The following is a 27,849-nucleotide window of genomic DNA, read 5'->3' as shown; positions in this document are numbered from 1 at the left end:
ATGTTTCCAGTAAACAGAAAAAAAAGACTTTTTTAAAAGTTTTCATAGTTTAATTTTAAGCTGTTTTTGCACAAATATATTCGTCATATCTACTGACATCAGTGTTGTAATTTGCTAATCAATTCTCCTTAACTAATGTAGCGCCTGTAATGCTGCAAAATGAATTATTATAAAATGTAAATAATGGAATGTATCAATCAGTTGAGATTAGAGTTTAGCACCAGGTCCTGCTCGTTCCACATCGAGTGTTAATGAAGCGGCTGCCGGTTCATCCACTAGCCAGAAGAGCTCGCCCTGTGTCGGAGCGACGAGGGCTGCAGGCAAAACTGGACCGTCACCACCCTCCAGTACTTGCTGTGAAGGTCAGCAAAGAAAAAGTGTGAGTAGAAGTTTATTTTCATTATGGAGCGTAATTTTTTGTCATATTTCTTCAAAAATAAATAAATATTTCATTTGAAAAATAAAGCAAAACTGATTTGGAATATGTGAAATGTCTCTTTTTATACATGCCTTGAGCACAGAGGCTTTGCTGCCTCCGGTAGAAACGAACACCACGCAGCGGGCTGTGTTCACAATGGGCAGCGTCAGGGTGACCCTCTGAGGTGGCGGTTTAGGGGAGTCGCTAATAGCAGCTACAGTCTTCTGCTTTTCCTGGAACAGAAACACAAATCACAAGGTTATAAAGAGCTACCTGATTAACCTTTAGTCATCAAGATCATGCTGAAGGTTTAGGCAATGTTACTGGAAAAAACGTTCATGAAGAATTACCTACCCACCCACCCATACATCCATCCATCCATTCAACCATCCATCACACGTTTAGAGATGCCATTCAGACTACAACACATATATTTGACCTGGAAGAAGCCAGGGAACCCAAGCTAAGCTGTAGGCTTTGTTGTTGCTAGCTAATAACTCTAATGTTAGCTAGTGATTAGCTATGCTGATTATCATTATGTATGTGCTATGTGCTGGATCTGTGCAGAGCCATGAGAAGACACACAAATGTCTTAGCATTTAGGTGTCACCTGTAATAATGGGTGTTCTGGGAAGAGAGAGCATATATGTCCGTCAGGTCCCATGCCAAGCAACAACATATCAAAGACCGGCATCTCCTGCGTGTGGAAGGCCTACGGAGACATGAGGAGATGTGAGAAGCAGATTGACAATGTTAAAGCAATGAACATGTGGAAATATGTACTTAGTTTACCTGACTCAGCTTGCTGGCATAATCCTCTGCACACTGCTGCACCGGTAAGGATGGATTGATTGCCAAAATCCTGTCGTCCGGAAGGTTTAATTTTGAAAACAACTGGTTCTAAAATGTAGATGGAAAAAGTCACGAATGGATGAGTGTTCACAATTTACCTCCACCAGGCTTGATTATTTTTATTCAATACAAAAGATACTGATATCATTAAGATGTTTGTTCATTATTCTTATTAACAATTCAAGTCATTTTTTGCTATTTATCATCAATGAAGGCACATCATTGTCTTCACTTTATCCTGAAGGTATACAGACTTTTACTTCTGCAAGCAAAAGATTCTTTCACCATTATATGTAAATATTACAAAAAAATTTTATCTGCTTTTCCTTGGTTAATATGTTTTGTGTGCGAGTTCTTCTGTGTTGTAACAGGAAGATTATCTTGTGTTGTAACTCACTCAACTTGTACAAAATGCTTTTGAACAGTTTTTTGAGTATTGTTTATTGTTTATCAATCTATCTTTTTACCATTTAGATAAAAAGTCAGGTAAAATGTACCTACATGATAAATGTTAATATATTCCTGATTTTAATCGGTTGATTATTACACTCATATATCCCTTATGTTCTGAAGTGCCATAAAGTCAACAGCAAATACAATTAAAACATGATCCTCAGTCTAAATGTGTGTAACTGTAGTATGTAGTGGTTTAGGTGTGGGGCTACAAATTAGAAGGTTGTGAGTTCAAATACCAGGTCCACCAAGCTGGGCCCCTGATTGCTCAAATATAATATATAAAATATATAATATAAAATATAATTATAAAACAAGATTATTTATAGGTCACTCTGGATAATGGTGTCTGCAAAAAGCCATAAATATAATTTAATGCAGTATCCACCTGCACCTCCATCATAAGGCTCTGTCTGAGACTGAGAACATCAGCACAGCTTTTCCATCTACCTTGTAAAGTCCATAAGTGCTCTCAGGATCATCGAAAGGAACCAGCCGCTCATCGCAGAAGCCCACCAGCCACCGGCTGCAATCCAGGTTTGGCACTGCAGGCAGCTCCTTACTCAGGATGGACACCAGACTCCCTCCAGAGAGGCCGAGGGAAAAAGAAGGAGCACCACTGCTGACTGCCTTCTCAGCTCGAGACACTATGAGACGGGCCAAAGCAGGGCCGAGCTCGGCTGCTGAGACAAACGCCACCACTCTTCTGCCAGGCATAATCTTCTGAGCAAAAAAAAAAACAAATACTGTATTTCAGTCCAATTATAAAACGTAGGACATGTTGGCTTGATGTTAGAAGCAGGGATGTGGCCTTATTGGCATGGCTAAAATAAGCCTTGCCACCCCTCACTGCCACCCTTTCACATCTCTGTGTTTATTTACTCCTGTGCAATTCATGCAAATTGAATAAGACGATTAAGAAGCTTGTGCTTATTTAAATGATAACCAACTATTAACTTTGTCCCTGCATGCCAGTAAAAGTATTAAACACTAAGGGATGTGGGAAAATAATTTGGCACGACCCGAAGCCGAGTAACTGTTACCACCAGCAGGTTAATTATTTTCCCATAACAGCATGCCCTGAATTGTTTAAATCTTCTCAAATCACAGAAACCTAATCAACACCTTCTGACCAATCAGACCTGAGAAATCAACAAACGGAATAAAAAGGTTTATAGGGAATAAGTCTTAAACGATACTTTATAAAGTCTTCATTGTTTAACACCTTTGAAAGATGACCGTAGTAACGACATGCTTTAATAAAATAGTACACAGCAGGTCAAAGCTGGGATGGAGGAGTTTCAGAGCAAAATATGAAGATAAAAGCAGGTACAGGTGCACTTCCCACATGCAAGAAGCTTCTGAAGGCTTGAATTTGGTGTTTAATTGAATCTGAAAGGAGCACACTGAGTCTGAAGTCGCATAATGTCTCAAAGAGCTCAGACTCAGTGTGCTCCTTTCAGATTCAATTAAACACCAAATTCAAGCCTTCAGAAGCTTCTTGCGGCACTCCGTCCAGGGTGTATCCCGCCTTGATGCCCGATGACGCCTGAGACAGGCACAGGCTCCCCGTGACCCGAGGTAGTTCGGATAAGCGGTAGGAAATGAGTGAGTGAGAAGCTTCTTGCATGTGGGAAGTAGTCCTGCACACTGGACTAAACTACATCTAAAAACCATAACAGAAGCACGTGCTAATGCAATAACAATGTAATCTCAACTCTAAGAATCTCATAATAAAATAACTGACTTATTAATTACCTGTTCCGCTTCCACACTTGAGAAGATCACTGTAGCTGTTGCAGCTGTTTACTTCCTCATACGACGTGACCAAAGCCAATCAGGAGCCAGAAGAACTGTAGCTGCCTTCATACCGTAAATACGGCTCCCACGTGCGCTGTGCACTATCTGTGTGTGTGTGTGTGTGTGTGTGTGTGTGTGTGTGTGTGTGTGTGTGTGTGTGTGTGTGTGTGTGTGTGTGTGTGTGTGTGTGTGTATATATATATATATATATATATATATATATATATATATATATATATATATATATATATATATATATATAAAAAATTTCCACTCATAGAATCTCTTCTAATATAGAAACATTTCGACATATCCTCATAAATAAATCTTCTATCTATCTATCTATCTATCTATCTATCTATCTATCTATCTATCTATCTATCTATCTATCTATCTATCTATTTATTCCTTTCTGTGTTTTGTTTGCTTGTTTTTTATAGATACGAGATTAAATGGTTTGTATATATTGTTATGATGTGTGCTGTTTTATTGTTTTATTCATCTCATTTATTTAATTTTTTTAAATTTATTTTGAAGGTGCATTATATAAAAATGCAAACATTCCACACATCAGTAGGATCCATATTGTTGCAATTATTTCATTTATTCATTCATTTTTTCATTTTTTTCATTCGTTTATTTTATTTTTAGAGTAGTTTTTTTTAGCTCCATTTCAATAGATGGCAGTAAAACATTAATCACAATACCTGACCTGCAAAACTTTTGTTGTTTTCCCTATGATTTCCCGGGTTGAGAGATTGGTGTGAATACATTCCATTTAAACTGTGCATAAAGCCGTCCTATGTGACTATAAACAATCTAAAAATAACTGCATGTAATAACTGTATGAAAACGAGTTTATAAATATTTTAGACGAATTGAATACGTCGAATTCAGCGACCTGGCAACCCTCGCCTACACATGATCTTCCTTGTTTTCCAACATGGTAGTCTCGAGCTAAAAGAAGGAATCATATCCAAAACTTTTACAGTATATAACAGGTTTTAGAGGATCTTGCACAAAAAAAAACGGTTTTATTTGAGTCTTTATTGCAGGATTATTGTTGGAATAAGATGCTGACGCCTCTTCTGGATTTTCAGACTCGTTTAGCTGATATCATGGACACATTGGCCAAAACGGCGGTGTTAGAGATCAGTAAACTTGTGGAGCTGGAATGTAAAATCCTCTTGTCTGAGGTAACCCGAGGTCAACACGAGGTCGACTTCCTGAGGAAAAGACTGCAGCTGATGGAGAAACACATGTCAACAAATAATACAACTCAGGGTGGAAACACTGGAAAATCAACCCTGTTTACATCAGTACAGGAGCACAGCTCCAGAGCAGAGAACCACAGCTCCAGAGCAGAGAACCACAGCTCCAGAGCAGAGAACCACAGCTCCAGAGCAGAGAAACAAAGCTCCAGAGCAGAGAAACAAAGCTCCAGAGCAGAGAACAACTCCAGAGCTGAGAACCTCAGCCCCAGACCACAGAACTACTTCTCCAGAACAGAGAGCCAGTCTTGTATTAAAAGGTGAATAAACTATGTGTAAAAAAAACAAAACAAAAAAACAACAACAACAGAATATAGAACTAAAGTGCTGCTGCATCATACTTTTTAGATAGAGATGAAGCAAGTGCTGAAATCCCATTGCACCACAATCATCCTGTGGCTAAAAGGCATTGTGGTTTATGACCACTAAAACTGTCCTATACTGTGTTATAAGGTTAAAAGTTAGTAATATGTAAGAAACATGAAGATCAAATTCGTAATTATGTAAATACAACTTAAAGGAACATTTATGATTATTTATCCATTTTTTAGTGACCAGGTTACTACACACTAGATAAGTGCTCTTGCTAATCAAAATACTTGAGTACTTCTTCTAAGATTGTGTTTGATTTTGTTTAGAGAGTGTGAGCTGGAAGAGTTCAGCAGAGGAGACGATCTGATCGATGCCACTGGGACCACTGAATATGGCCATGTATGTTTTCCTTAATGCTTGTAATACATATAAACTGGCAATACAAATCATTAAAAATGGTGAATGCTTAATGTATAAGATGCTGTATCTTTTAATATTCTCTCGACTGATATGAGAGAGAAACAGCATAATTGTTGTTTGCAGCAGCATCACAGAGAAAAACAGACTTCTGAAGTGAAGATTAAACAAGACGAGTTCTGGGATGATGAATTTAGGGGACAGAAAACGAGAGACGAAGGTGAGCATGTGCTATTTTGATCATAAGATAAAATTTTGATTCCTCTGATTGTATAAATAGAATAAGATCAGTAGTTGGAAATAATATTCAGTCATATGTGTTGAAATTTACATTTTATAATAATTGTCATTGTTTGTAGTGAACAGCACTGAGGAAACATCCAGCAGACATCTCAGTGATGAATGTGCTGACAGACAGAATCAGGCTGTGAACACTGCATTTTCAGCTCATTCAGAAGACCGAAGCTGTTTTGAAAATAGCTTTCATGCTCCTGAAGGATCAGAGAATGAACCTACACATTTGTATCCCGTCCCGAAGCCCGTCAGGAGACGTGTGGCCTCCAGATTTGAGGAGGAGAAGCGATTCGCCTGTCCTCTCTGTGCAAAGTGCTTCAAGTGTTTCAGTCAGCTGGAAATACACAAGCGGAGTCACACAGGTGAGAAGCCGTACAGGTGCATGCTGTGCGGTAAGAGGTATGCACAGAAAGGTCACCTGTACACACACCAGCGCACACACACTGGAGAGAAGCCATACCGCTGCATGCATTGCGGCAAAGCGTTCATCCAGAAGTGTTCTCTGGACATGCACCAGAGGACTCACACAGGAGAGAAACCCTTCATCTGTGTCAAATGTGGGAAAGGCTTTACCAAGAAATTCAATCTGAACAAACATCTGGCTGTACATTCAGAGGTCACATCTGGCTTCAGTGATCTGAGTGGCAGAACTGTGAACGGACCTGAGCTCCGTTCTCCAAACGTCTAATTTTATTTGACATCCTGACCTTCAACAACACTTTAACATGCTAGCTAACTTTTGTTAAAATGACCTTGTACATAGTTGTTTAAGAGAATGTTTTATTCCGCTAAGTAATTTTATCTAGCTAATGAGCACAAACTTGTGCTAGCAACCTGTGGAAAGGGAAATGGCTAATAAATAGCTCATGTTACCTAGCTAATATTAACACATGATCAGACCATTCCTATAATATTAGCTAACTAACATGATCTAGCAAACCAATTGCTACTGTAATAGATAAGCTACAGATCTAGCATGAACTAAAACAGCTAATTCACAGCTTTGTTATCTAGCAAACTAACATTAAGTGAGGGTACGGTTATTTTAAAATAAGTTAAATAGGTAAAAAGTTGTTACCTAGCATTACCTTACAGTACAAGCAGTGGCTTCATACATTAATTTTAGTTCTTAGTTATTGTTAGTTAGGTGATATGAATGTTGTTATCTAGCTAACTAACATTAACTGAAACAGCAACTTAATTTTTGGCAAGATCATTTATTATCACAAGTGTTACAAGAGTCACAAGTTAGTTGGACTGTATTGCTGTGCTAGATAAGCACAGATAAGTTTTAGACACCTAAAACACCTTACCACAATTTGCTGTTTCAGTTCAGGTGAATTAGGTGACTTTAGCATTGTTTTCTAGCTAATTAGCACTGCTTGATAACTATTGCTAGCTAAATAACTGTCGCTTAACTATCTTCATATTTAATGATTCTATGTGAAATTGATAAAACTTTGACATTAAGTTTCCGAATTTAGCCTTTTTTTTCTAGTAAGATATTTGTAAGGATAAAAAATCTTAAGTTGCCAACCAAGCTCTTTTTTAACAACTAAAATTCAGTGACATGTTTAAATATAAATTTAGTAACATGTTTAAATATAACTATGCCCCAAACATTATTTTGTGAAATGTTTTATTTAAAAATTCAAACATTAAACAAATTAATAGATGACTTGTCTATTGTTAGCTAGCCAACACAATGAGAACCACCATTTGTACACCAACTGTACAATCTGGGGGTGGGGGGAGAGAAGTATATTAAAAATGTCAAAACAGTGTGGAGGGTCATTTACAAGAAACAAAATACACAATCCCCTAATATTTTTGGAACATACATCATCATTTATATTTTATAGAAATTGTATGTACTGTAAATACACACCGAATGAAACATATAGTGTACATACATGTGTTTATACATTTTATGTGAGTATATGTAAAACTAGAAATGAAGTAAAAAGCAAAGTCCTTTTTAAAAACGTATATTTATTTAGATTTATTTATATAAAACTTATTAATATTGCTTTATCCATTCGTTCATTTGTTTATTTATTTATCCATAATAAAACCATATTTCCCAAAAACATCTTAATTTAAAAAAAAGAATAAAGACTTAATAATTCTTGTGATTCTATTTGGTGTCCATTCGTTTTAACGGGAAAAAAGAATCAAGACTTAATGAATCATTCATGTTTTGAGATGATTCTTATGATTCTTGATGTCCATTCGTTTTAATGGGAAAAAAGAATCAAGACTTAATGAGCCGTTCATGTGTTGAGATGATTGTTGTGATTTTATTTGGTGTCCATTCGTTTTAATGAAAGAAAAAAAAAGAATCAAGACTCAATGAATCATTCATGTGTTCAGATGATTCTTGTCATTCTATTTGGTGTCCATTCGTTTTAATGAAGAAAAAAAAGAATCCAGAATGAATGAACCATTCATTTGTTAGATGATTCTTGTGATTCTATTTGGTGTCCATTCGTTTTAGTGGCTTATTCTTAACGTTAGCCATGCTAGCTCTGGTGCAAACGTTAAAAAAAAGACACATATCTACGTGTAGCGAACGTGTTGATTGGTTGAATCTGACATGTCTCTGAATCCCACCTAATAAGTGGAGCAGGGTGTGTATTTTTGGAGGGGGGGTGAAGCACAATGGCGCCTTCAGGGTATATTTACACTTTCCCCTTTGGTACACTCGAGCCCTTCTACTATTCTGAGGGTTACGGTAAGCACTTCCCAGCATCCCCTTCTCCATTTCCTTACACAAAGTAAAGAAAAGAGCAATAAGGGAAATAGCCGGAGGTCAAACAGTGCAGGGAGTGAGAAGTATAACACAGTGACGCTGGTAGAAAAGCGTTCGTGTCTCTGTTTTATTTATAGTATTCATATTATTAGTAATAAAGATGGTGGAGACGATGGTGAGCGACTCCCATTTTCAGAGCCAGTTATCGACCATAATGGAAATGCTGGCGAAAACGGCCGTGCTGGAAATCGGCAAACTGGTGGAGGAGAGTCATGCCGTGTTCAGGAGAGAGATTTCTCGCAGGATCTCCGAAAACGAAGGTCTGAAGAAGAAGTGCGATTTGTTAGAGAGCGAGCTGAAGGCGAGCAGGAGGAACCCACAGGACAGAGCCGAGACGCACAGAACCCAGAATAAAGGTATAGGTTTGTATTCCAGATCTTACATTTAAACTCTCACACACCAGTCTTACAGCATCCCGAACACCTTATACGTCTAATTAAGCTGGAGAGTTTATTCTGCTGTGTCCTAAATAAAAGTACAATTCATCTGAATACTCAAGCAACAGATTTCTAACACTTTGTGTAATCTACACTGCCCAAACTAATAGTAAAACAAAATAATTTTATTACTTAATAAACGTGTTCATTCACATCACTCTTACAACATAACGTGTAATAACTTAAAACATACTGTGTAAAAACATCTTATGATATAAAAAAAAGCCAGAGTATTTATTCAACAGTCTAATTTATTTAGAGTATTTACATTGTCCTTTATTTTATATCTAATATTGGTACAGTGGTAGAGATATATCCATGTCACATGTCCTCTCTTTGTCGATCTCTCGATCTCTCTCTCTCTCTCTCTCTCATACACACACACACACTATATATATATATACACTGTTATATATATATATATATATATATATATATATATATATATATATATATATATATACTGTATGTGTGTGTATGTATGCATGTGTATATATATACACACACATATTTTGTATATTTGTGTGTTTGTGTGTATGTGTCTCTGTATATATACAGACACCACATACACATACATGCATACAAATAATATTTAGATGATGTAGCAAAAAACTATTGCAAATTATAAAAGATACACACGTCTATCTATCTATCTATCTATCTATCTATCTATCTATCTATCTATCTATCTATCTATCTATCTATTATGTATATATACACACACATATTTTGTATATATGTGTGTGTGTGTCTGTATATATACAGACACCACATACACATACACATACATGCATAAAAATAATATTTAGATGACGTAGCAAAAAAAACTATTGCAAATTATAAAAGATACACACATCTATCTATCTATCTATCTATCTATCTATCTATCTATCTATCTATCTATTATGTATATATACACACACACATACTGTATATGTGTGTGTATATACACACATATGTGTGTGTATATACAGACACCACATACACATACATGCATAAAAATAATAGTTAGATGATGTAGCAAAAAAAACTATTGCAAATTATAAAAGATACACACACACACATCTATCTATCTATCTATCTATCTATCTATCTATCTATCTATCTATCTATCTATCTATATATATTGATATATATATGTATATATATACATATACATACTGTATATGTGTGTGTATATACAGACACCACATACACATACATGCATAAAAATAATATTTAGATGATGCAGCAGAAAAAAAAAAACTATTGCAAATTATAAAAGATGTTGCCATCGGTTGCAAAGATTTCATGCAACAAATAGCAATCAGCGTCTCGAATGAAAAAGCTACAAGGTCCTTAAACATTCCTGTTGGTAAAACTAATAAAATGCAGATGAAAACAGACAGGTGCACCATATAAGAGTTCTCAAACTGCCTTTAGATTAATGGTAAAGAAGGTAGAATTGAGGCCAGCAGTCATTTGAATAGATTTGCAGGATGACCTGATAGCAGCAGAGAATGCATCACATTCGTCTCCTGCTGAATAAGGAACGCAAAAATGTGCATCTGAAAACATTCAGACCAATCAGAACGGTCTGAAAATGCTGTACTGGTATTGGGATATACCAAAAGATACAACTAGCTTACAAATAAAATAACTCAAGAAGGCTTTGCATGGCTTTTAAATCCCAGTGAAATTTTGTGGAGGTTTTCAAAATTTTAAAGGACGATAATAACTTTGGGGCAGTTTTTATATATAACTGTGTGTCAGACAATGCATGGCGAAAGACAAACCTGTGGTCACACTGTAACTATGATGTAACTGTAAACTGATGATCTGATATTGACTTTCTTCTGAGTTAACATTGTGTTTATTAAACTGCTTGAAATGTTACTTTATACCCTGTGAGAATGAACATCTTGTGTGTTAAACAGAAGCTGGTCATCGTCCCACCATCGAAGGCGTGTTTGGGAAGGAGTGGTGCATGGACCTGTGGAAAGACAAGGAGTCAAGTGCGATACAGAAGCTACAGAAGCAACAGAGACACGTGGACCCGTCTATGATCGAGGTGTGTGTATGAATGTATGTGTGCGGTGGGGTAGTGGTGGCATTGTTTGAGGATGGGGCAGTCTGAGGGCAGGGTAGTGTCTTGGGGCGTTGCACTGTCTGAGGATGGGGCAGTTATTGAGGTCAGGGTGGTGTCTGAGGGTGGGGCAGTCTAAGGGCAAGGCAATGTTTGAAAGCTGGGCAGTCTAATTGCAGCCCAATGCCCTGGGGCAAGTCGTGGTCTAATGGTTAGAGAGTCTGACTCGTAATCCTAAGGTTGTGGGTTCGAGTCTCGGTCCGGCTACGACTGAGGTGCCCTTGAGCAAGGCACCGAACCCCCCAACTGCTCTCCGGGCGCCCCAGCATAAATGTATGTAAGTGACGTATGATGTAGCAAAAAAAACTATTGCAAATTATAAAAGATACACACACACATCTATCTATCTATCTATCTATCTATCTATCTATCTATATATATATATATATATATATGTCACGTCACTTTCACTTTCATGTTTTAGGATGTGGCAGTGTCTTAGGGCAGGGCAGTACAAGGGTGGGGCATTGTCTGCAGGCAGGTCCCTGTGTGGTTTAAGTATTCTGTTTGATTTCTGTTTGTTAGAGTATTGATCTAATGGAAGATGATGAACCCGACATGATCATCATCAAAGACGAGACGTTTGACGACGGGCCGGGCAAAAGCAAGCCACAAACGAACTCGAGAAGCAGTGAGAAAGGTGCAGTACATGACAACCTTATAAACCGTATACTCACTGCTAACATTACCAACATTCACATTTTATTTTAATGGCATACAGACCCTGCTTTCTCAGCCGTGGAACAGGATGCAGCTCAGATAAGTGAGGAATTCATCCCGTACGCTGCAGCGTTAGACAACATGCAGCCGAGACACGCAGCCGAGCAGACGTTTGACATCAGAGCAGACCCGAGATTGTCTGCGACCGGAGACGCCGCCACTTCATCCAACATGAGTACAGAGGAGTTTAGCACGTTCTTTCCTGCTAACCTGCACATGAACACCCAGAAGAACTTCATGTCTGGTTCAGAGCAGAAGAAGTTTGAATGCGTGTTCTGCGGGAAAAACTTTAATTACTTAAGCTATTTAAAAGTGCACTTACGGACACACTCCGGAGAAAAACCCTTCTGCTGTACGGTGTGCGGCAAGCGCTTCGCTCAGAAGACGTACCTCAAAATTCATATGCGCACTCACTCCGGAGAGAGACCCTACACGTGCATGGAGTGTGCCAAGAGCTTCTCGCAGAAGAGTTCGCTAAACATACACCTGCGCAGCCACACCGGAGAGAAACCGTACAGCTGCGTGGACTGTGGGAAACGTTACGCTTATAAACACGGCTTCAACATCCATCAGTGCAACAGCTGAACCTGTAGCCGTGTTACACCTGTAGCTAGAATATTCCAGCATTCGACACACACACTGTGCATTGTGCAGATTGGCACATAACACTCAGCTACCAGTTTAGGTTATACAAGTATATAAATATATTGGCACCCCTTTACCCTGTCCATCCTTAGCAAGGTACAGATTCTCATCAGATGTTATTTGGGTGTTGTGTATTTTTGTCACAGTCTTGGGGTGTGTGGGGTCTCCGTTGTTTGAAAGCCAATGTTGATATTTGAAATCACCAAAACAAACACGCCCCTAACCCAAACGAGTCCCACCCCTGTATCGATAGCTCCTCCCACACATACATACGTAACCCAGGCAACTAATGGAAAGAAACGTGGCTTTATCATAGCTGAAGGGAAGAACAATACGATTGTAGATAAACAAACAAGTAAAAATGACACACAAGCATAATCATGTAAAGGACAAAGGCATATATTAGTTCTGTGTAACAAAGCAAAACCAACGTTACTCACCTATCGAGAAGGAAAAAAGCGCCTCAGTGTCTTAAGTCGGCCACATATTCACAGATTGGAGTTTCCCGAGTCAACAACTCCTGAGCTAAATGCTGTTACTACACAAATAACACCTCTTTTCTATCGTAGTAATGTAGAGAGGCAGCTACAACCCAATTTTCCTCAAAATCAGCTTTCCATTGCGTTGGACAAAATACACAAGTCTCTATGTGCGGACGACTGAGAGACAGATTTAGGGGGACCGTCTGCACAGTGCAAAACCCGAAAAGCGAATACTACAAAACAGTCAATAACTTCACTGTAATACACTGTACTGTCACCAAATTCAGCTCACACATCACTGATGTCCTGATAGTTATACTACAACACTTATTTAGTTCTCTCCAGCGCTGGAAAGCTGATCCTATATTAACATGGGTCCTACTTCTTGCCTTATCGTAAGCCTTTCTTCACTTTCTTTGTTTTTATTTGCCATGTCAATGTCTCAGTCACTTTCTGCTAATGTCACACATGCGCACTGAACACTCTCTCCGCCCATATTGACAAGACACGCCCCTTTCTGCTCATTGGCTACATGTTAATTTTGTTTTAGTTTTGTTTGGTGGCCCAACGCAGTTTTCTGAAGCATTTCTCAAACAACGGAAGACCCCACCTTTAACTTCAGCCTATAAGTCAGTCTTCTTGAAAGAGGAGTTTAAGCTTTATAGCTTCTTGCAGTATTTTTTTTCTTATTAACTTTAAAAGAGAGAAAGTGTCTGATAAGGTAACGAATGTTTATAGCTGCTATAATAGTAGCAGCGGGACACAGTGGTTTAGAGGTTAACATGGTTGTCTTACATGCTTTGGGGTTGTGTGTGTATGTGTGTATTTTAAATGTTCTTCTCGTGCTTTAGGGCTTCCTCCTGGTACTCTAGTTTCCTCCCCCAGTCCAAAGATGTGCATTGTAGTCTGTATGGTATCTCTAAACAGTCTGTAGTGTGTGTGTCTGTGTGTGTGTGCGCACGCGTGCTGTGTGTGTGTAATAGACACCAGGTTCCCTGTATAGGATCAGAAAGCGGTACAGAAAATAAACAGATAGATGACCAATAACAGAAGCAATAATAGGAACTAAGTTGTTTCACAATAATAATATTAAACTTATAACTACGTTATTGTGTAATGATTTAATTAGTAAAGAACTTGAACGGTTTAATGGTTAAACTCCTCTGTTCTAGAAGAAGAGGAACAAACCACATAGGATCATTCGGTCATAGAAATTTCCTCCATTTCCCAACGGTATCTGGTGTAAATCTACTGTCTCACATCACTGATTCCAGACAGTGCTTTATTTCTCACTTATCATTATTATCGTTTTCATCATTACGTTATATCACCTGGAGCTCCACTTTAAATTCCCTCCTTCCTCAATTTTCCCAGGTAAGTATAAGCTATGTGAACCCGATAAACTGGTAGCTCCGTGTGCAATCTCTTTATAAAAATCTCTAAAAGTCTTGTGCATGTCCGTGAACTGTTTTCTTAGCATAGAATAAATTATTCTTCTATTATAATTTTTAATGATCCACAATTTTTCAGTTCCTTTTCCAATCAAACATGAATAAACTCTTCCACTAAGGACTAGAAGTTCAGAAGGTGAAGATTATAAATGATATTATTTTTTAATTTTATGATGATTATTTATGCTTCTCCTGTTGCATTTGATGTCATTTCACAGAGTGATTGAAGTTAATGTTATTCAGCATTTTGTACAGAAACTTACACAGTATTTATTTACCCTGCTGTCAACTTTCTACTAATATTTCTTTCTTGGCTGATGAATAAATCACATTTAGACAGTGAATTCTCCTAAGACGTTTTTTGAGTTGTTTACTTTTTTAAAATTACATTTAAAATGATTTTTTATTTAATGCAAAATTTTTAAAACGAACTTTTTACTGTTTTTCCATTTATTATTTTGTTGTTGCTTGTTTTTTTTTGTCGCTTCTGTTATTGTTCTTGTTATTAATTATTTTTATATGAATTGAAGTCTGTTTTTAAGAATATTTCAATTTTTTTATTTCCTTGTGTTGCTTGTTTTTTATTACTTCTATTTAAAAACACGTAATTATTTATTCATTTATTTTGATAAATATTGAGCACATCAAAGTGTTTTGAATGACTTTTATTTATATAGAATTTTTAGTTCTGGTATTCCAATATTTCAGTTCATTCAATTTCCATCATAACTGCATTCACATTATACAACAATGAGTTTTATTCTACTTTTATTCAAATAAACAATGCTGTTTATTAAAAATTAGAATTGACTAGGATTTTATTTTTGTCCATAATGATCCAGATGCTCAGGACACTGGATGTGCTTGTGATGTTTTTTGCAGTACAACTGTACAACTTTAACTCTCATCTCAACAGATACTTTTATATTTTGAGTGAAAAATGGAGGTGAATTCAAGTCTGCATCAATTAAGTACATTAACAGGTGACATTATTTTTTTATTTTACTGTTTATTCTGATTTATTTAGATTTTATTTTATTGATTTATTTTATTTATTGATTTATTTGTTATATCTATAATATCTCCATCATGATATTAAGACAACTAACTACAACATCAAGTCTATATATGTTTACAGAACATCTAAAAAAATTAGAACATCATGAAAAAGTTCATTTCCTTTTGTTTATTTTCTTCATGGCTGTAAGTTATAATCAGAATTAAAACAAACAAACAAAAGGTTCACTTTCAAATTCACTTTACATGTAATGAGTCTAAAATATGTGAAAGTTTAAATTATAAAAGTAAATTAAAATTTTCACAATACTCAAATTTTTTAAAATGCACTGTTTTTATCTATCACAATGTAGATACAATACATAATAATTATTCCAATTATAACTAGGTGAGAGTGACAAGACACGTGACACTAAACACACTCCCGAAACGCCTCCTAATGTTCCGGCAGAGAAGTCCTGATAGGTGTAGATAAAAAGTTTACTTTTCCCAGGTAATAAATGGCAATAAGACAATATGTTAATGGATTCCTCCACATACACACATAGACAGAGGATCATTAAGAAAGGTGTTCTCTTTTTGAGTTGCATACGGAACGGTTAGTAAGAGTTTTATTCTCATTTGTTTGTACAGGTGTATGTTAAAAGTTAAGTAAATGTTCTAGATGTTTTACAATTCTTATGTGATACACACACTCTCAGGAAATAAATCTATATGTTAATTATTCCCCCGCACACACAGATACACAGTTATTTAAACCGACACCTTTACACAGAGGTCTCTGTCCGAGAGCGTCATACAAAATGATTTGAAGTCTTTATCAAAGAATTCCCTGATTCACCTGGTTAGAAAATGAATAAATGACTGTAGTGATAGTTTAATAATAGTGATATAGATATAGAACAGAATCATTTTATAAGAATTGTATATCACATGTAACATAAGTTACAAGGGCAAGTCGTGGCCTAATGGTTAGAGAGTCTGACTTGTAATCCTAAGGCCATGACTGAGGTGCCCTTGAGCAAGGCACCGAATCCCCCAACTGCTCCCCGGGTGCCGCAGCATAAATGGCTGCCCACTGCTCCGGGTGTGTGTTCACGGTGTGTGTGTGTGTGTTCACTGCTGTGTGTGTGCACTTTGGATGGGTCAAATGCAGAGAACGAATTCTGGGTATGGGTCACCATACTTAGCCGTATGTCACGTCATAAGAGAATCATGCCTTGAGAGAGCTTGAATTTTAGAAACATTTGATAGCCGAGGGACACCTCCAGAACCCAGTGTTTTTAAAGGGGAGCTGGATAATGTTCAGGGTAATCAGGAGATTATTACTCACCAAGTTAGAAAATGGAGTTTTGTTTATTTGTGTGTGTGTGTGTGTGTGTGTGTGTGTGTGTGTGTCAAGAGTCAAGAGAGTCAAGAAGCTTTTATTGTCATTTCAACCATATATAGCTGTTGCAGTAAACAGTGAAATGAGACCACGTTTCTCCACGATCAAGGTGCTACATAAAACAAAGACAGGGCAAAAGACTTAGTAAGTAGTCTTAGCCACATAAAGTTCAACTGTGCAACCTGGTTCAAACAGTGTAGGACAATACAAACAAGACAGACAAGACAGCGCAGGACAAGACAAGAAAAGACAGTGCAGACAAAAGGTTACAAGACTACACAAAATACACAAAAGACAGCACACAAAAGACAGTAAACAAAAAACAGCACCGACCGGCCAGTGTCAATACTGTATGTAAATACAGTAAGTTCAGACAATATTGCGTGCAGTAATACTAGAACCAACACAGTTTCTTAGCAGCAGGTCCCTGAGATAGTGAATAAGATTCTGCAAAAAAACAGCAACAACTGAAATATTGTACAGTATGAGCAAAATGACTGAAATGTTAGACAGTGTGTGCAAAGAGCAAAAAAGTAAAAAAGTGTGCAAAACAGCATGTAAACAGTTTGTAAACAGTTTGATGAATGTAAGCAGCATGTAAACAAGTTGATAGATGTATATTAGAAGTGTGTGTATGTGGTGTAGGTCTGTACAGTCCATACAGATGATGTGTGTGTATGTGCTCAGTACAGTTCAGTTCAGTTATTAAGGAGTCTGATGGCTTGTGGGAAGAAACTGTTACACAGTCTGGTCGTGAGGGCCCGAATGCTTCGGTACCATTTTCAAGACAGCAGGAGGGTGAAGAGTGTGTGTGTGAGAGGTTTGTGGGGTCATCCACAATGCTGTTAGCTTTGCAGATGCAGCGTGTGGTGTAAATGTCCATGATAGAGGGAAGAGAGACTCCAATGATCTTCTCAGCTGTCCTCACTATCCGCTGCAGGGTTTTGCGTTCCGAGATGGTGCAGTTCCCAAACCTGCAGCTGCTCAGAATGCGGATGGGGGAGGGAGATGTGCCTTTTTCAGCCTTCGTACGAAGTAGAGACGCTGCTGGGCTTTCTTGGTGATGGAGCTAGTGTTGAGGGGCCAGGTGAGGTTCTCCGCTAGATGAACACCAAGAAATTTGGTGCTCTTGACGATCTCTACCGATGATCCGTCGATGTATATCTGTGTGTGTCCGGGGGAGTAATTAACATATAGATTTATTACCTTTTATTACCTGAGAGTGTGTTTGTCACATAAGACTTTTAAACATCTAGAACATTAATCCTGAAGAACCTTAAAGCCACACCTGTGTAAACAAATGACGACATTACTTTTTATGACCTCTACACAAACAACGTTTAACATACACCTGTACAAACAGATAAAACATTCATATTTATGACCTTAAAATTTACGATAGCTACCATTACCTTTGACCTTTATGGCGTAATAAAACTGCCAAAATTGGATTGACGGTTTGTGTAGTATATTATATATCACATGTCATCAAGTATCCTTGGGTAAGACTCTGAACTGCAAGTTGTCTTTCATGTGTGCTCCTTACTTGTGTCACATTGGATAAAAGGCTCTGAAAAAAGTCTAATTAAATTGTATGCTTGATTAAAAACTTAACATGAGTTCTTTCCAGAATGATATCAGTTTGGTAGAACAGAACTAAACGGCTGATATTTTTGATCTGTCAGCAATTTTCAAGTGTGGTACATGTTTTAGGCAAGACGCAAATATGACACAAACGTCCACAGTTCATGCATTGCACTACAGGAACAAAAAGATTAAGCAGATTTTCATCACCTAATACAAAATAACATGTACTGATGTAATAATTTAACAGTTTTCAAAACATAACACTTACCAGCTACTGTTGTAAATAAAAGTGAGCTTTGACCATTTACTTTTTTGAGATGTGTCAGAATTGTATACTTGGTTCTTCAAATCTTTTCAGTTGTGACTTCCAAAGCACTTCTTCAAGAGCTTATTTAAGTGCTTTGAGGAACAAATCTGTACCTGAAATGCTTCTGAAAGTGATGTACTGTCCAACCACTCTTGGACTGGTACAGTTTCACAGTATTTTTTTCTTCTCTTGAATCCCTCAAGAGAAGAAAAAATTACTGTGAAACTGTAGCAGTCCAAGAATAGATGTTGGGTAAAGATAAGCAGGGGACAGACATTGTTTGAAGTTACTAATTAATAGTTATACAGCTGGATAAGAAGAAGATAAATTTCTCACCCTCTTTGGAATATGACTCTCATGGTTTGGCTGGGTGCAAATATCATGTTTGATTGGTGATTGGTTGAGTGGTGATGGTCTGGTTGTTTAACTATTTTGTTTTAACCATTACTATTATGGATTTCTTTTTATATCTTTTTTTTCCAAAAATAATGAAAAAAAAAAACAAAAACAAAAAACGGAAGTTTAATCCAGGATGCCTTAGTAATCCTTAAAAAAAAAAGACAATTTTTTTTTATTACAGCTCCCCTAATAATAATAATAATAATAATAATAATAATAATAATAATAATAATAATAATAATAATAATAATACATGTTACCTTCACTTGGTTCACAAGATCAACAAAGGGCCACTGACACCAGATACAATTAAATCTGTATTTAATTGTATAATACAAGCACATTTAAATATAAATCTAATATTAATCTTTAATTTTTGTATTATATTAATATTTGTATTATATTGAACTTATATTAAATATATTAAACTTATATGTATATTTTTTTACTTAGAATATGTTTATTATATTTATAGATTCTTATGTTCTGTAAAGCAGCTTTGAGACTATTTCACAACTGAAATGTATACATATGAAAATGTGTTATACTTATTTTCATTTAAAATGCACTTATTTCAGGTGAGAAGATCAGACAGCATGACCGATAAAAACAAACCTGCAGCTAAGGAACTGATGGATTGTTTCCTCAAGGAGAATGATCACTGGGTAAGTTATTGTTGTGAAGGAGAATAATAACTGGCCAACTGTATGTGGTCTTTTGCATCAAACATCATTTGTTGGACTGTATATTTATAATCACACCCTCCAGTGTCACTCATATCAGGATGGGTTCCCCTTTGAGTCTGGTTCCTCCTAGGTGAGTCAGGCTTCTTCCTTCCATTCATTTTTCCTTGCCACTGCTGCCTGAGTCACCTCAGACTTGCTCATTGGGGATAAATACATGCACATTTAAATATATCTAATATTAGTCTTGAATTTCGTATTACATTAATATTTATATTACTCTTTATAATAATCTTTTGTTTTATGTTAATGTTCTGTAAAGCTGCTTTGAGACAATGTCAAATGTAAAAAGTGCTATACAAATAAATTTGAATTGAATTGAATTAATACAAACTAAACATTTAATCACATTTAAAAATGCAAATCATGATGTTTTATTTTCAGAAGAAGATGAGACTGAAGCTGAAGCCAAAACTGTTGTTGAAGCTAAGGTGGAGGAGGAAGGTGAGACTGAAACAGTTGTTAAAGCTGAAGCCAAATCTGACCCTGAGGTGGAAGCTGTGGCTGAAATTGTAGCCGAAGTTGAGACCGAAGCTGAAGTTGACACAGAAGCCGAGGTTGCCAACGTTGAATTTGAGCCTGAACTGAGGCAGAAGGTGAGGTGGAAGTTGAGGCTGAAGCAGCTGTTTTAGGTGAGATTAAAGTTTTTTTTTCTTTCTTATTTTTCTTTTTGTATTTCTCTAAATAAAATTCACTGCTGTCAGATATCAACACAACTAACATCCCAGCAAGCATACAGACACTGTGCTTTTACATTGGGAACAAATAAACTTAAAAAGGTTTTTAAAAAGAGAGAGAGAGAGGGAGAGAGAAAGAGAGCATTTATCCTTTATCTTTATTTAATCACCTGACTTCATCATCAGGTTGTCTGCTTGTAACACATTTTTGTCCCATAGTTTAAAAGAAGGGGGAAATGACTATGTCCAATTAACTAGAATCAAGAACCTTACTAAAAGAGAAGTAAGAGCAATGCAGTCTAATTCACTTCTTGACAAAGTGTTATTTTTGCACACAGTACCAAAGCTAGCAGTTAAAGAAATTTGCACAAACAAAAAAAGAAGTTTCATTATGTATATTTGTTCTTAAAATCTTTCTCCCCCCCCAAAATGTTGCTTTATTGCCTCTAATGAGAATCTCAAAACCTTAAAACATTTTTAACTTAATTTCTGTTATGATTCATAGGATAAAACATTTTATTTTTATATCAAAAAGTGTTACTTTACCTTTCTCTTTTTTTAATCATAGAAACGATTCTTTTAATGGTGACGGAGTTTGTTTCTTATTTTTAAAAATATTTTCCTTGGTATTATCGTAAATATTGGTCCAAAACCCTATTTAATATGGTACAAGAAGAAAAAGAAGCAAATTACACTCATTAAGAAAAATTTATGTTTAGGCATAACATGAACATTATTGTAGGAGCTATTTGTCTATTTTTGTTTGTGTAATGTTAAAATTTAGTTTATTTGCTAGAGATTTAAACACTTATGTACGTCGCTCTGGATAAGAGCGTCTGCCAAATGCTGTAAATGTAAATGTATTTGTTAAGTCTATTTTTTGGTCTTTTGTGTTAATTTTTATGTTAATTAATAATAAACATGTTTACTTTTCTTAGAAATCTGCTAATTTGATTGGTTTAGCACTTTACAGTATTTCTTTTCTATTGGGTTAGGCCATGTGCACCTAGGGCATAAAAGTTTTTTTTTAAATCAGTTTTGTCAAGCCAGTTGGGCACAAGGAGCAGGAGATGCAAAATTGTTTGTTTTCCTGCAAAACCTTTAATAAAGCTCACCAAACACATCATCTGCCTTGGACTCAATCCTTTAACTGCATAAACCACAACCCATGGTGTATCTTGAAACATCTTTACAACGTTTTGCCAGAAATACTTGTTTCCTCACCATAACAAAAACAAAAAACCCCCACAGAGGATAATTTTTAAGTGAATTTACACCAGGCGAGACAGGACATGTGTAATGCTTCAAATTAGACTCTTAAATGTGTACTTAATAAAATGTTGGTGTTTTATTCACAGTATCAGAGGAAACAGGTTCAGTGTGTTACTAAAGTCTTTGCTGAATAGGGTTTGATCTGTTTATACTCATTAAATAAATAATTAGGTACATTTAAAATATATACAAAAATGCTAAACGATTGTGGATAAGCTAACATGCTAATTCCCGTCCCTTAGTGACTGTGCTTAGCAGCTAGCTTAGAGAAATTTATAGAGCAGCTGCTCTTTGGTCATTGCTGCCATCCACCATTTCGTAGTAAGAGGAAATGCGTGGATTAATACCATTTTGCAGCCAGTTAAAAAAATTTTTTTAGCGTCGTATACAACCGATTATTTTTCTCTCATCTCAGCCAAAAACTCAATGCTTCTCTCACAGTAACTAGTGAGAGCATATTAACAGCGTCGATCATAGCGACACCTATTGGTCATTTCAGGAAGCACTTTCCATTACAATAATAATATTTACCTCCAAATACCACAAAACTGACATGAATAATATTAATTAGATAAATGTTGAAGGCATTGAACACAGATGCTGAATCTCTTAATGCTCTTATTACAGGAGAAAGGGTCCGCACCAAGGCTGTCAGGATGCAGATAGAAGTTTTCTATGACACAGAGACAAGCAACACCTCACTGGGTAAGTTATTATCCCTCCTCTGTACATGTCCAAACCATCTTAATCTGGCCTCCCTATCTTTGTCCCCCAAATGTCCAACATGAGCTGTCCTTCTGGTGTAATCCCTCCCTTTCATTCGCACACATGTACTCAGTCTTACTACGATTGACTTTCATTCCTCTTCTCTCCAGCGCAAACCTCCATCTCTCCAGGTTTTCCTATACCTGCTCCCTGCTCTCACTACAGATCACAATGTCATCTGCAAACATCATCATCCAAGGAGACCCCTGTCTGACCTCCTCTGACAACTGGTCCATCACTATAGCAAACAGGAAGGGGCTCAGAGCCGATCCCTGATGCAGTCCCACCACCACTTTGAACTCCTCTGTCTGACAATAACTGTGTAAGTTATCGTTGTGAATGAGAATTTACGTTAAGGCTGAGGTAAAAGCTGACACTGAAGGTGTTGCTGAGGAAAGAACCAGCAACAAAAAGGAGAAGAAGAAAAGGACCAGGAGAGGGACACGAGGCAGAGGAAGAAAGATTAATTACAAGAAGTCCCAGGTCCACAAAGTAGGTATGAACATTAATGTCATGTCATTATGTCAGTAGTGTACCTGGAGATCTGCTGATACTAAATGAATGAAAAAGTGAAGTTAATTGAGGTAAAAAATTTTGCTCCCGAGATATTTTTGTTTATTTTTTGTTCCATGGCAGAGGATTTTTTACCGCCCTCCCTCCCATTGTGGTTTTCGAGACGTGGGTCTGGCCGCTGTGTGTCGTGGGTTGTGCTTGGCTCTTCTGCTTGGCTGTGGACGTCGCTCGGCCCTTCTGCTCAGCTGTGGACGTCACTCGGCCCTTCTGCTCGTTTAAAAAAAGGGGGAAATGTCCATTTAATTAGAATCAAGTACCTTGCTAAAAGTGAAGGAAATGCAGTCCAATTCACTTCTTGACAAAGTGTTATTTTCACACACAATACTAAAGATAGCAGTTAAAGGATTATGTATATTTTGTCCTTAAAATCTTTTTTCTTTCCTTTTTTTTCCCCTAAATTGTTGCTTTATTGCCTTTAATGATAATCTTGAAACCAAATTTCTGGTATGATTCATAAGATTCAACAGTATAATTTTCTTTTTTATACCAAAAAGTGTTATAATTTTCCCTTTCTCTTTTTTTTATTATCATAGAAACAATTCTTTAAATGGTGATTTACATGAGCTAATTCATGAGTTGCTCAGGAGCTCCTGGTTAACAACTGCAGTAGACTGTATATGACTGTAGAAAGGACATTATTTATAATCACACTCTTCTGTGTTTATGGTAATACACACTCTCCAATGTTTGTAATAATTTATATTCACACTATCTGCTGTCACCCAAATAAGAATGGGTTCCTTTTTAAGTCTGGTTCCTTCCATTTAAGGGAGTTTTTCCTCACCACAGTCGCCTCAGTCACCTCAGGATTGCTCAATGTGTATAAATATAAATGTGAATCTAATATTAATCTCGAGTCTTTGTATTATATTAAAGTTTTTGTATTATGTTTCTTATGTTCTGTAAAGCTGCTTCGAGACAATGTGCATTGTAAATAAAAACTCAAATTTATGTGGACAGAAGATTATTAAATATACTATTTCACAACTGAAATGTATACATATGAAACTCCTGCTTGTGGAAGAAGGTCCTAGAATAGAATTGGTTCCACAGTAGAATTTTATGAGAGTGGAATTTTGACGTGACTTCATTCCGTTCGAGGAAAATTCCTGCTTGACATAAATAATTCACCTTATTTTTCGGACGAAACAAACGAGATGACAAGGTTTATGGATATCTTTGTTAATACCACCGAGATGAATCTGAGTGAGTAAATGTACAAAATGAACAAAGAAGGAAACTGAAAAGGACAATAGCTCTTAATATTTGCGAATGTTATTACAGCCGAAGCTTAAACCCGACTGACACATTTACTGGTTTTTAACACGATAAGGATGAAAATGTGTTATACTTATGTCCATTTAAAATTTCAGGTGAGAAGATCATACAGCATGACCGATAAAAACAAACCTGCAGATAAGGAACTGATGGATTGTTACCTCAAGCATCTTGAAGCAAACGACAAACAACTGAGTTAAAAAAACAAAAACAAAAAAAAAAACTTTGTAGTATCTGAATGAAATGAAAATATCACTAAAAAACATTTGGATGATTCCGTAACGAATTTTACTGAGTTTTTTATTTTTTATTTTTTTAGCGTCGTATACAACCGATTATTTTTCTCTCATCACAGCCAAAAACTCAATGCTTCTCTCACAGTAACTAGTGAGAGCATATTAACAGCGTTGATCACAGCGACACCTATCGGTCATTTCAAGAAGCACTTTCCATTACAATAATAATATTTACCTCCAGATACCACAAAACTGACGTGGACAATATTAATTAGATAAATGTTGAAGGCATTGAACACAGATGCTGAAACTCTTAATGTTCTCATTACAGGAGAAAGGGTCCGCACCAAGGCTGTCAGGGTGCAGATGGAAGTTTTCTACGACACAGAGACAAGCAACACCTCACTGGGTAAGTTATTGTTGTGAAGGAGAACAATAACTGGGTAGGTTATTGTTGTGGAGGAGAATAATAACTGGGTAACTTATTGTTGTGGAGGAGAATAATAACTAGGTAAGTTATTGTTGTGGAGGAGAATAATAACTAGGTAAGTTATTGTTGTGAAGTAGAACGATAACTGGGTAACTTATTGTTGTGGAGGAGAATAATAACTAGGCAAGTTATTGTTGTGGAGGAGAATAATAATTGGTAAGTTATTGTTGTGAAGGAATAACAATAATGAGAAGGAAATTCAATAATATGAAAGTAATATTTTAAAACAGAGCTCCTGGTAGAGGTTGTTGTTTTTGAATTTGAGGCTGAGGTGAAAGCTGACACTGAATTTGTTTTTAAAGCTGAAGCTGAAGTTGTGGGTGAAGCTGACGTTGAACACAATGATGAACCTGGGGCTGAAGGTGTAATCGAAGTTGAGGCTGAAGCTGAGCCGGAAGCTGAGGCAGAGGCAGTTGGAGTTGAGGATGAAGTTGAGGCTGAAGCTGAGGCCCAAGCTGTTTTCAAAGTAAGCACCAGCAACAAAAAGGAGAAGAAGAAAATTACCAGGAGAGGGACACGAGGCAGAGGAAGAAAGATTATTTATCAGAAGTCCAAGGTCCACAAAGCAGGTATGAACATTAATGTCATGTCATTATGTCAGTAATGTACCTGGATATCTGCTGATACTAAATTATTGAAAAACTGAAGTGAAATTTTTTTTTTGCTTCAATTAATACAATCTAAATATTATATCACATGTAAATTATGAATCATGTGACTTTCAGAAGTTGAGGCTGAAGCCGAGACTGAATTTAAGGTGGAACATGAAGTTGAAGGTGAGGCTGAGATTAAAGAAAAGAAGAAAATGATTAGGAGAGGAACACGAGGCGGAGGAAGAAAGATTAATTATAAGAAGCTCCAGGCCAGCAAAGCAGGTATGAAAATTAATATCATTCACAGCATCGGTAATTTACCTGAAGATGTGCTGATATCAAATGAAGTGAAGAATTGAAGTGAAGCATTTTATCCCTCGATTAATACAAACTAAACCTTCTATCAAATTTAAAATGCAAATCATGATTTTCATTCAGAAGAAGATGAAGCTGAAACTGAGGTGGAAGCTAAGACTGAAGCAGCTGTTGAAGCTCAGGGAGAGCTTAAGGTTGAAGCTGAGGCCAAAGCTCTTGTTGAAGCTAAAGCTGAGGTGAAAGCTGATGCAGAAATTGAAGCTGATGCTGAGGAATGCATCGCCAAAGAAAAGAAGAAGATGAAAATGATCAGGAGAGGTAATCAAGGCAAAGGAAGAAAGATTAAATCTAAGAGCTTCCAGGCCAACAAAGCAGGTATGAATATTAATATCATGTCATGATGTCAGTAATGTACCTGGAGATCTGGTATTTCTATATTAAGTAGAGAATTGAACTGAAATATTTTACCTGTGTCAATTAATACAAACTAAACATTTTATCACATTTAAAAATGCAAATCGTGATGTTTTATTTTCAGATGGAGTTGAGACCATAGCTGACCCTGAAGCGGAAGCTGTGGCTGAAGTTGTAGCCGAAGTTGAGTCCGAAGCAGAGGTTGACACAGAAGCAAAGGTTGACACAGAAGCAGAGGTTGACACAGAAGCTGAGGCTGACACAGAAGCTAAGGTTGCCAACATTGAATTTGAGGCTGAACTGAGGCAGAAGGTGAGGCTACAGCAGCTGTTGAAGAACTTAAGGTTGAAGCTGAGATTAAAGTGTTTTTTGTTCTTTCTTCTTTTTCTTTTTCTCTTTTTGTATTTCTTTAAATAAAAATCAATGACATACTGTCAGATATCAACACAACTTATATCTCAAACATACAGACATTGTGTTTTTATATTTTGAACAAATAAACTGAAAAAATTTTTAAAAAGAGAGAGAGAGAGAAATAATTTATCCTTTTATCTTTATTTAATCACAATCTAAACCTGACTTCAGCATAGGTTTGTCTGCTTGTAACACATTTTTGGCCCATAGTGTAAAAGAAGGGGGAGGGGATGACTATGTCCAATTAATTAGAATCAAGCACCTTACTAAAAGAGAAGTAAAGGCAATGCAGTCCAATTCACTTCTTGACAAAGTGTTATTTTCGCACACAATACCAAAGCTAGCAGTTAAAAATGTGCACAAACACCTTTACAATAAAACGTACAGACTAGGGCATAGAAAAAAACATATGTGCAGGGGACTGCTTATGTAATGGTGGGGTCAACAGAGGGATACATCTTTGCCAGCTTGGTCCTTCTAAGATGAAGTCTATGATGAATAAGGCTGTGTCTAGCACAAATTCTTTAAATAGCCTCATTCTATTCCTTATCCATCAGGCATATATTAAGGTCCAGCTGACAGGAATCTCTTTGTGTAATTACAGAAGGGATAATAATGATGTTTTTTTTTTTATATAAAAAAGAGATGGTTCCTCTTTTTCTGGGTTGTCATGAAAAAGTCCATCAATAGGGTTTTTTTCAGGAAGGGAAGAAAAAGAGGAAAAATACTTGCATGTGAAATTGCGTACATTTACAGCATTTGGCAGATGTCCTTATCCAGAGTGATATACAAAAGTATCTGAAAAAGTGGGCTTAACTTTCGGTAATTAGAAACTGAGATTCTAATTGGGCAAAAGACAAAAAGCGGCCATCAGCAAAAAGGTCTTTAAGTGT

General features: G+C 36.6%; 4 protein-coding genes and 1 long non-coding RNA gene across 13 annotated transcripts; 4 read left to right on the top strand and 1 right to left on the bottom strand.

The window, feature by feature from the left end:
- Nucleotides 1–28: 28 nt before the first annotated feature.
- pgls (6-phosphogluconolactonase) lies at nt 29–3,638 on the bottom strand. Of its 3 annotated transcripts, none has more exons than XM_027167869.2 (6): nt 3,482–3,638; nt 2,174–2,446; nt 1,211–1,318; nt 1,029–1,130; nt 511–651; nt 29–354 (listed from the first exon to the last, which is right to left on the bottom strand). In XM_027167869.2, the coding sequence occupies exons 2-6, from the start codon at nt 2,438–2,440 to the stop codon at nt 208–210; spliced, it is 765 nt and encodes a 254-aa protein (XP_027023670.2). In that variant the 5' UTR covers nt 2,441–2,446; nt 3,482–3,638; the 3' UTR covers nt 29–207. The 3 variants fall into 3 exon arrangements, with proteins under 3 accessions (XP_027023670.2, XP_027023671.2, XP_047663624.1); XM_027167870.2 differs by having other exon boundaries at nt 2,174–2,443; nt 3,482–3,633; XM_047807668.1 differs by having other exon boundaries at nt 3,471–3,492.
- On the top strand, nt 569–1,802 carry LOC125140117. The gene is made up of 2 exons (XR_007139356.1): nt 569–676; nt 986–1,802. It is a non-coding gene; the product is annotated as an uncharacterized LOC125140117 (long non-coding RNA).
- Nucleotides 3,639–4,240: 602 nt separating the features above from the next.
- LOC113652901 (zinc finger protein 25-like) lies at nt 4,241–7,945 on the top strand. 3 transcript variants are annotated; one of them, XM_047807657.1, is made up of 5 exons: nt 4,241–4,469; nt 4,624–5,054; nt 5,433–5,505; nt 5,650–5,743; nt 5,883–7,945. In XM_047807657.1, the coding sequence occupies exons 1-5, from the start codon at nt 4,467–4,469 to the stop codon at nt 6,503–6,505; spliced, it is 1,224 nt and encodes a 407-aa protein (XP_047663613.1). In that variant the 5' UTR covers nt 4,241–4,466; the 3' UTR covers nt 6,506–7,945. The 3 variants fall into 3 exon arrangements, with proteins under 3 accessions (XP_047663613.1, XP_047663612.1, XP_027018024.2); XM_047807656.1 differs by having other exon boundaries at nt 4,241–5,054; nt 5,653–5,743; XM_027162223.2 differs by having other exon boundaries at nt 4,241–5,054.
- Nucleotides 7,946–8,099: 154 nt separating this feature from the next.
- On the top strand, nt 8,100–12,608 carry LOC113652918 (gastrula zinc finger protein xFG20-1-like). Its single transcript, XM_027162248.2, has 4 exons — nt 8,100–8,985; nt 10,983–11,116; nt 11,717–11,831; nt 11,913–12,608. Exons 1-4 carry the CDS (start codon nt 8,730–8,732, stop codon nt 12,494–12,496), a joined length of 1,089 nt encoding a protein of 362 aa, XP_027018049.2. The 5' UTR covers nt 8,100–8,729; the 3' UTR covers nt 12,497–12,608.
- Nucleotides 12,609–22,425: 9,817 nt separating this feature from the next.
- On the top strand, nt 22,426–27,064 carry LOC113652881 (germ cell nuclear acidic protein-like). 5 transcript variants are annotated; one of them, XM_027162192.2, is made up of 7 exons: nt 24,271–24,422; nt 24,590–24,689; nt 25,062–25,139; nt 25,523–25,789; nt 25,946–26,095; nt 26,255–26,503; nt 26,667–27,064. In XM_027162192.2, the coding sequence occupies exons 2-7, from the start codon at nt 24,608–24,610 to the stop codon at nt 26,957–26,959; spliced, it is 1,119 nt and encodes a 372-aa protein (XP_027017993.2). In that variant the 5' UTR covers nt 24,271–24,422; nt 24,590–24,607; the 3' UTR covers nt 26,960–27,064. The 5 variants fall into 5 exon arrangements, with proteins under 5 accessions (XP_027017994.2, XP_027017996.2, XP_027017995.2 ...); XM_027162190.2 differs by having other exon boundaries at nt 26,252–26,503; XM_027162195.2 differs by lacking the exon at nt 24,590–24,689 and having other exon boundaries at nt 24,269–24,422.
- The last annotated feature ends 785 nt before the right edge of the window (nt 27,065–27,849 follow it).

The sequence above is a fragment of the Tachysurus fulvidraco genome, chromosome 24, assembly GCF_022655615.1.
Source record: "Tachysurus fulvidraco isolate hzauxx_2018 chromosome 24, HZAU_PFXX_2.0, whole genome shotgun sequence".
Classification (NCBI taxonomy): Eukaryota; Metazoa; Chordata; class Actinopteri; order Siluriformes; family Bagridae; genus Tachysurus; species Tachysurus fulvidraco.
This window is presented reverse-complemented; position numbering and strand designations above follow the sequence as displayed.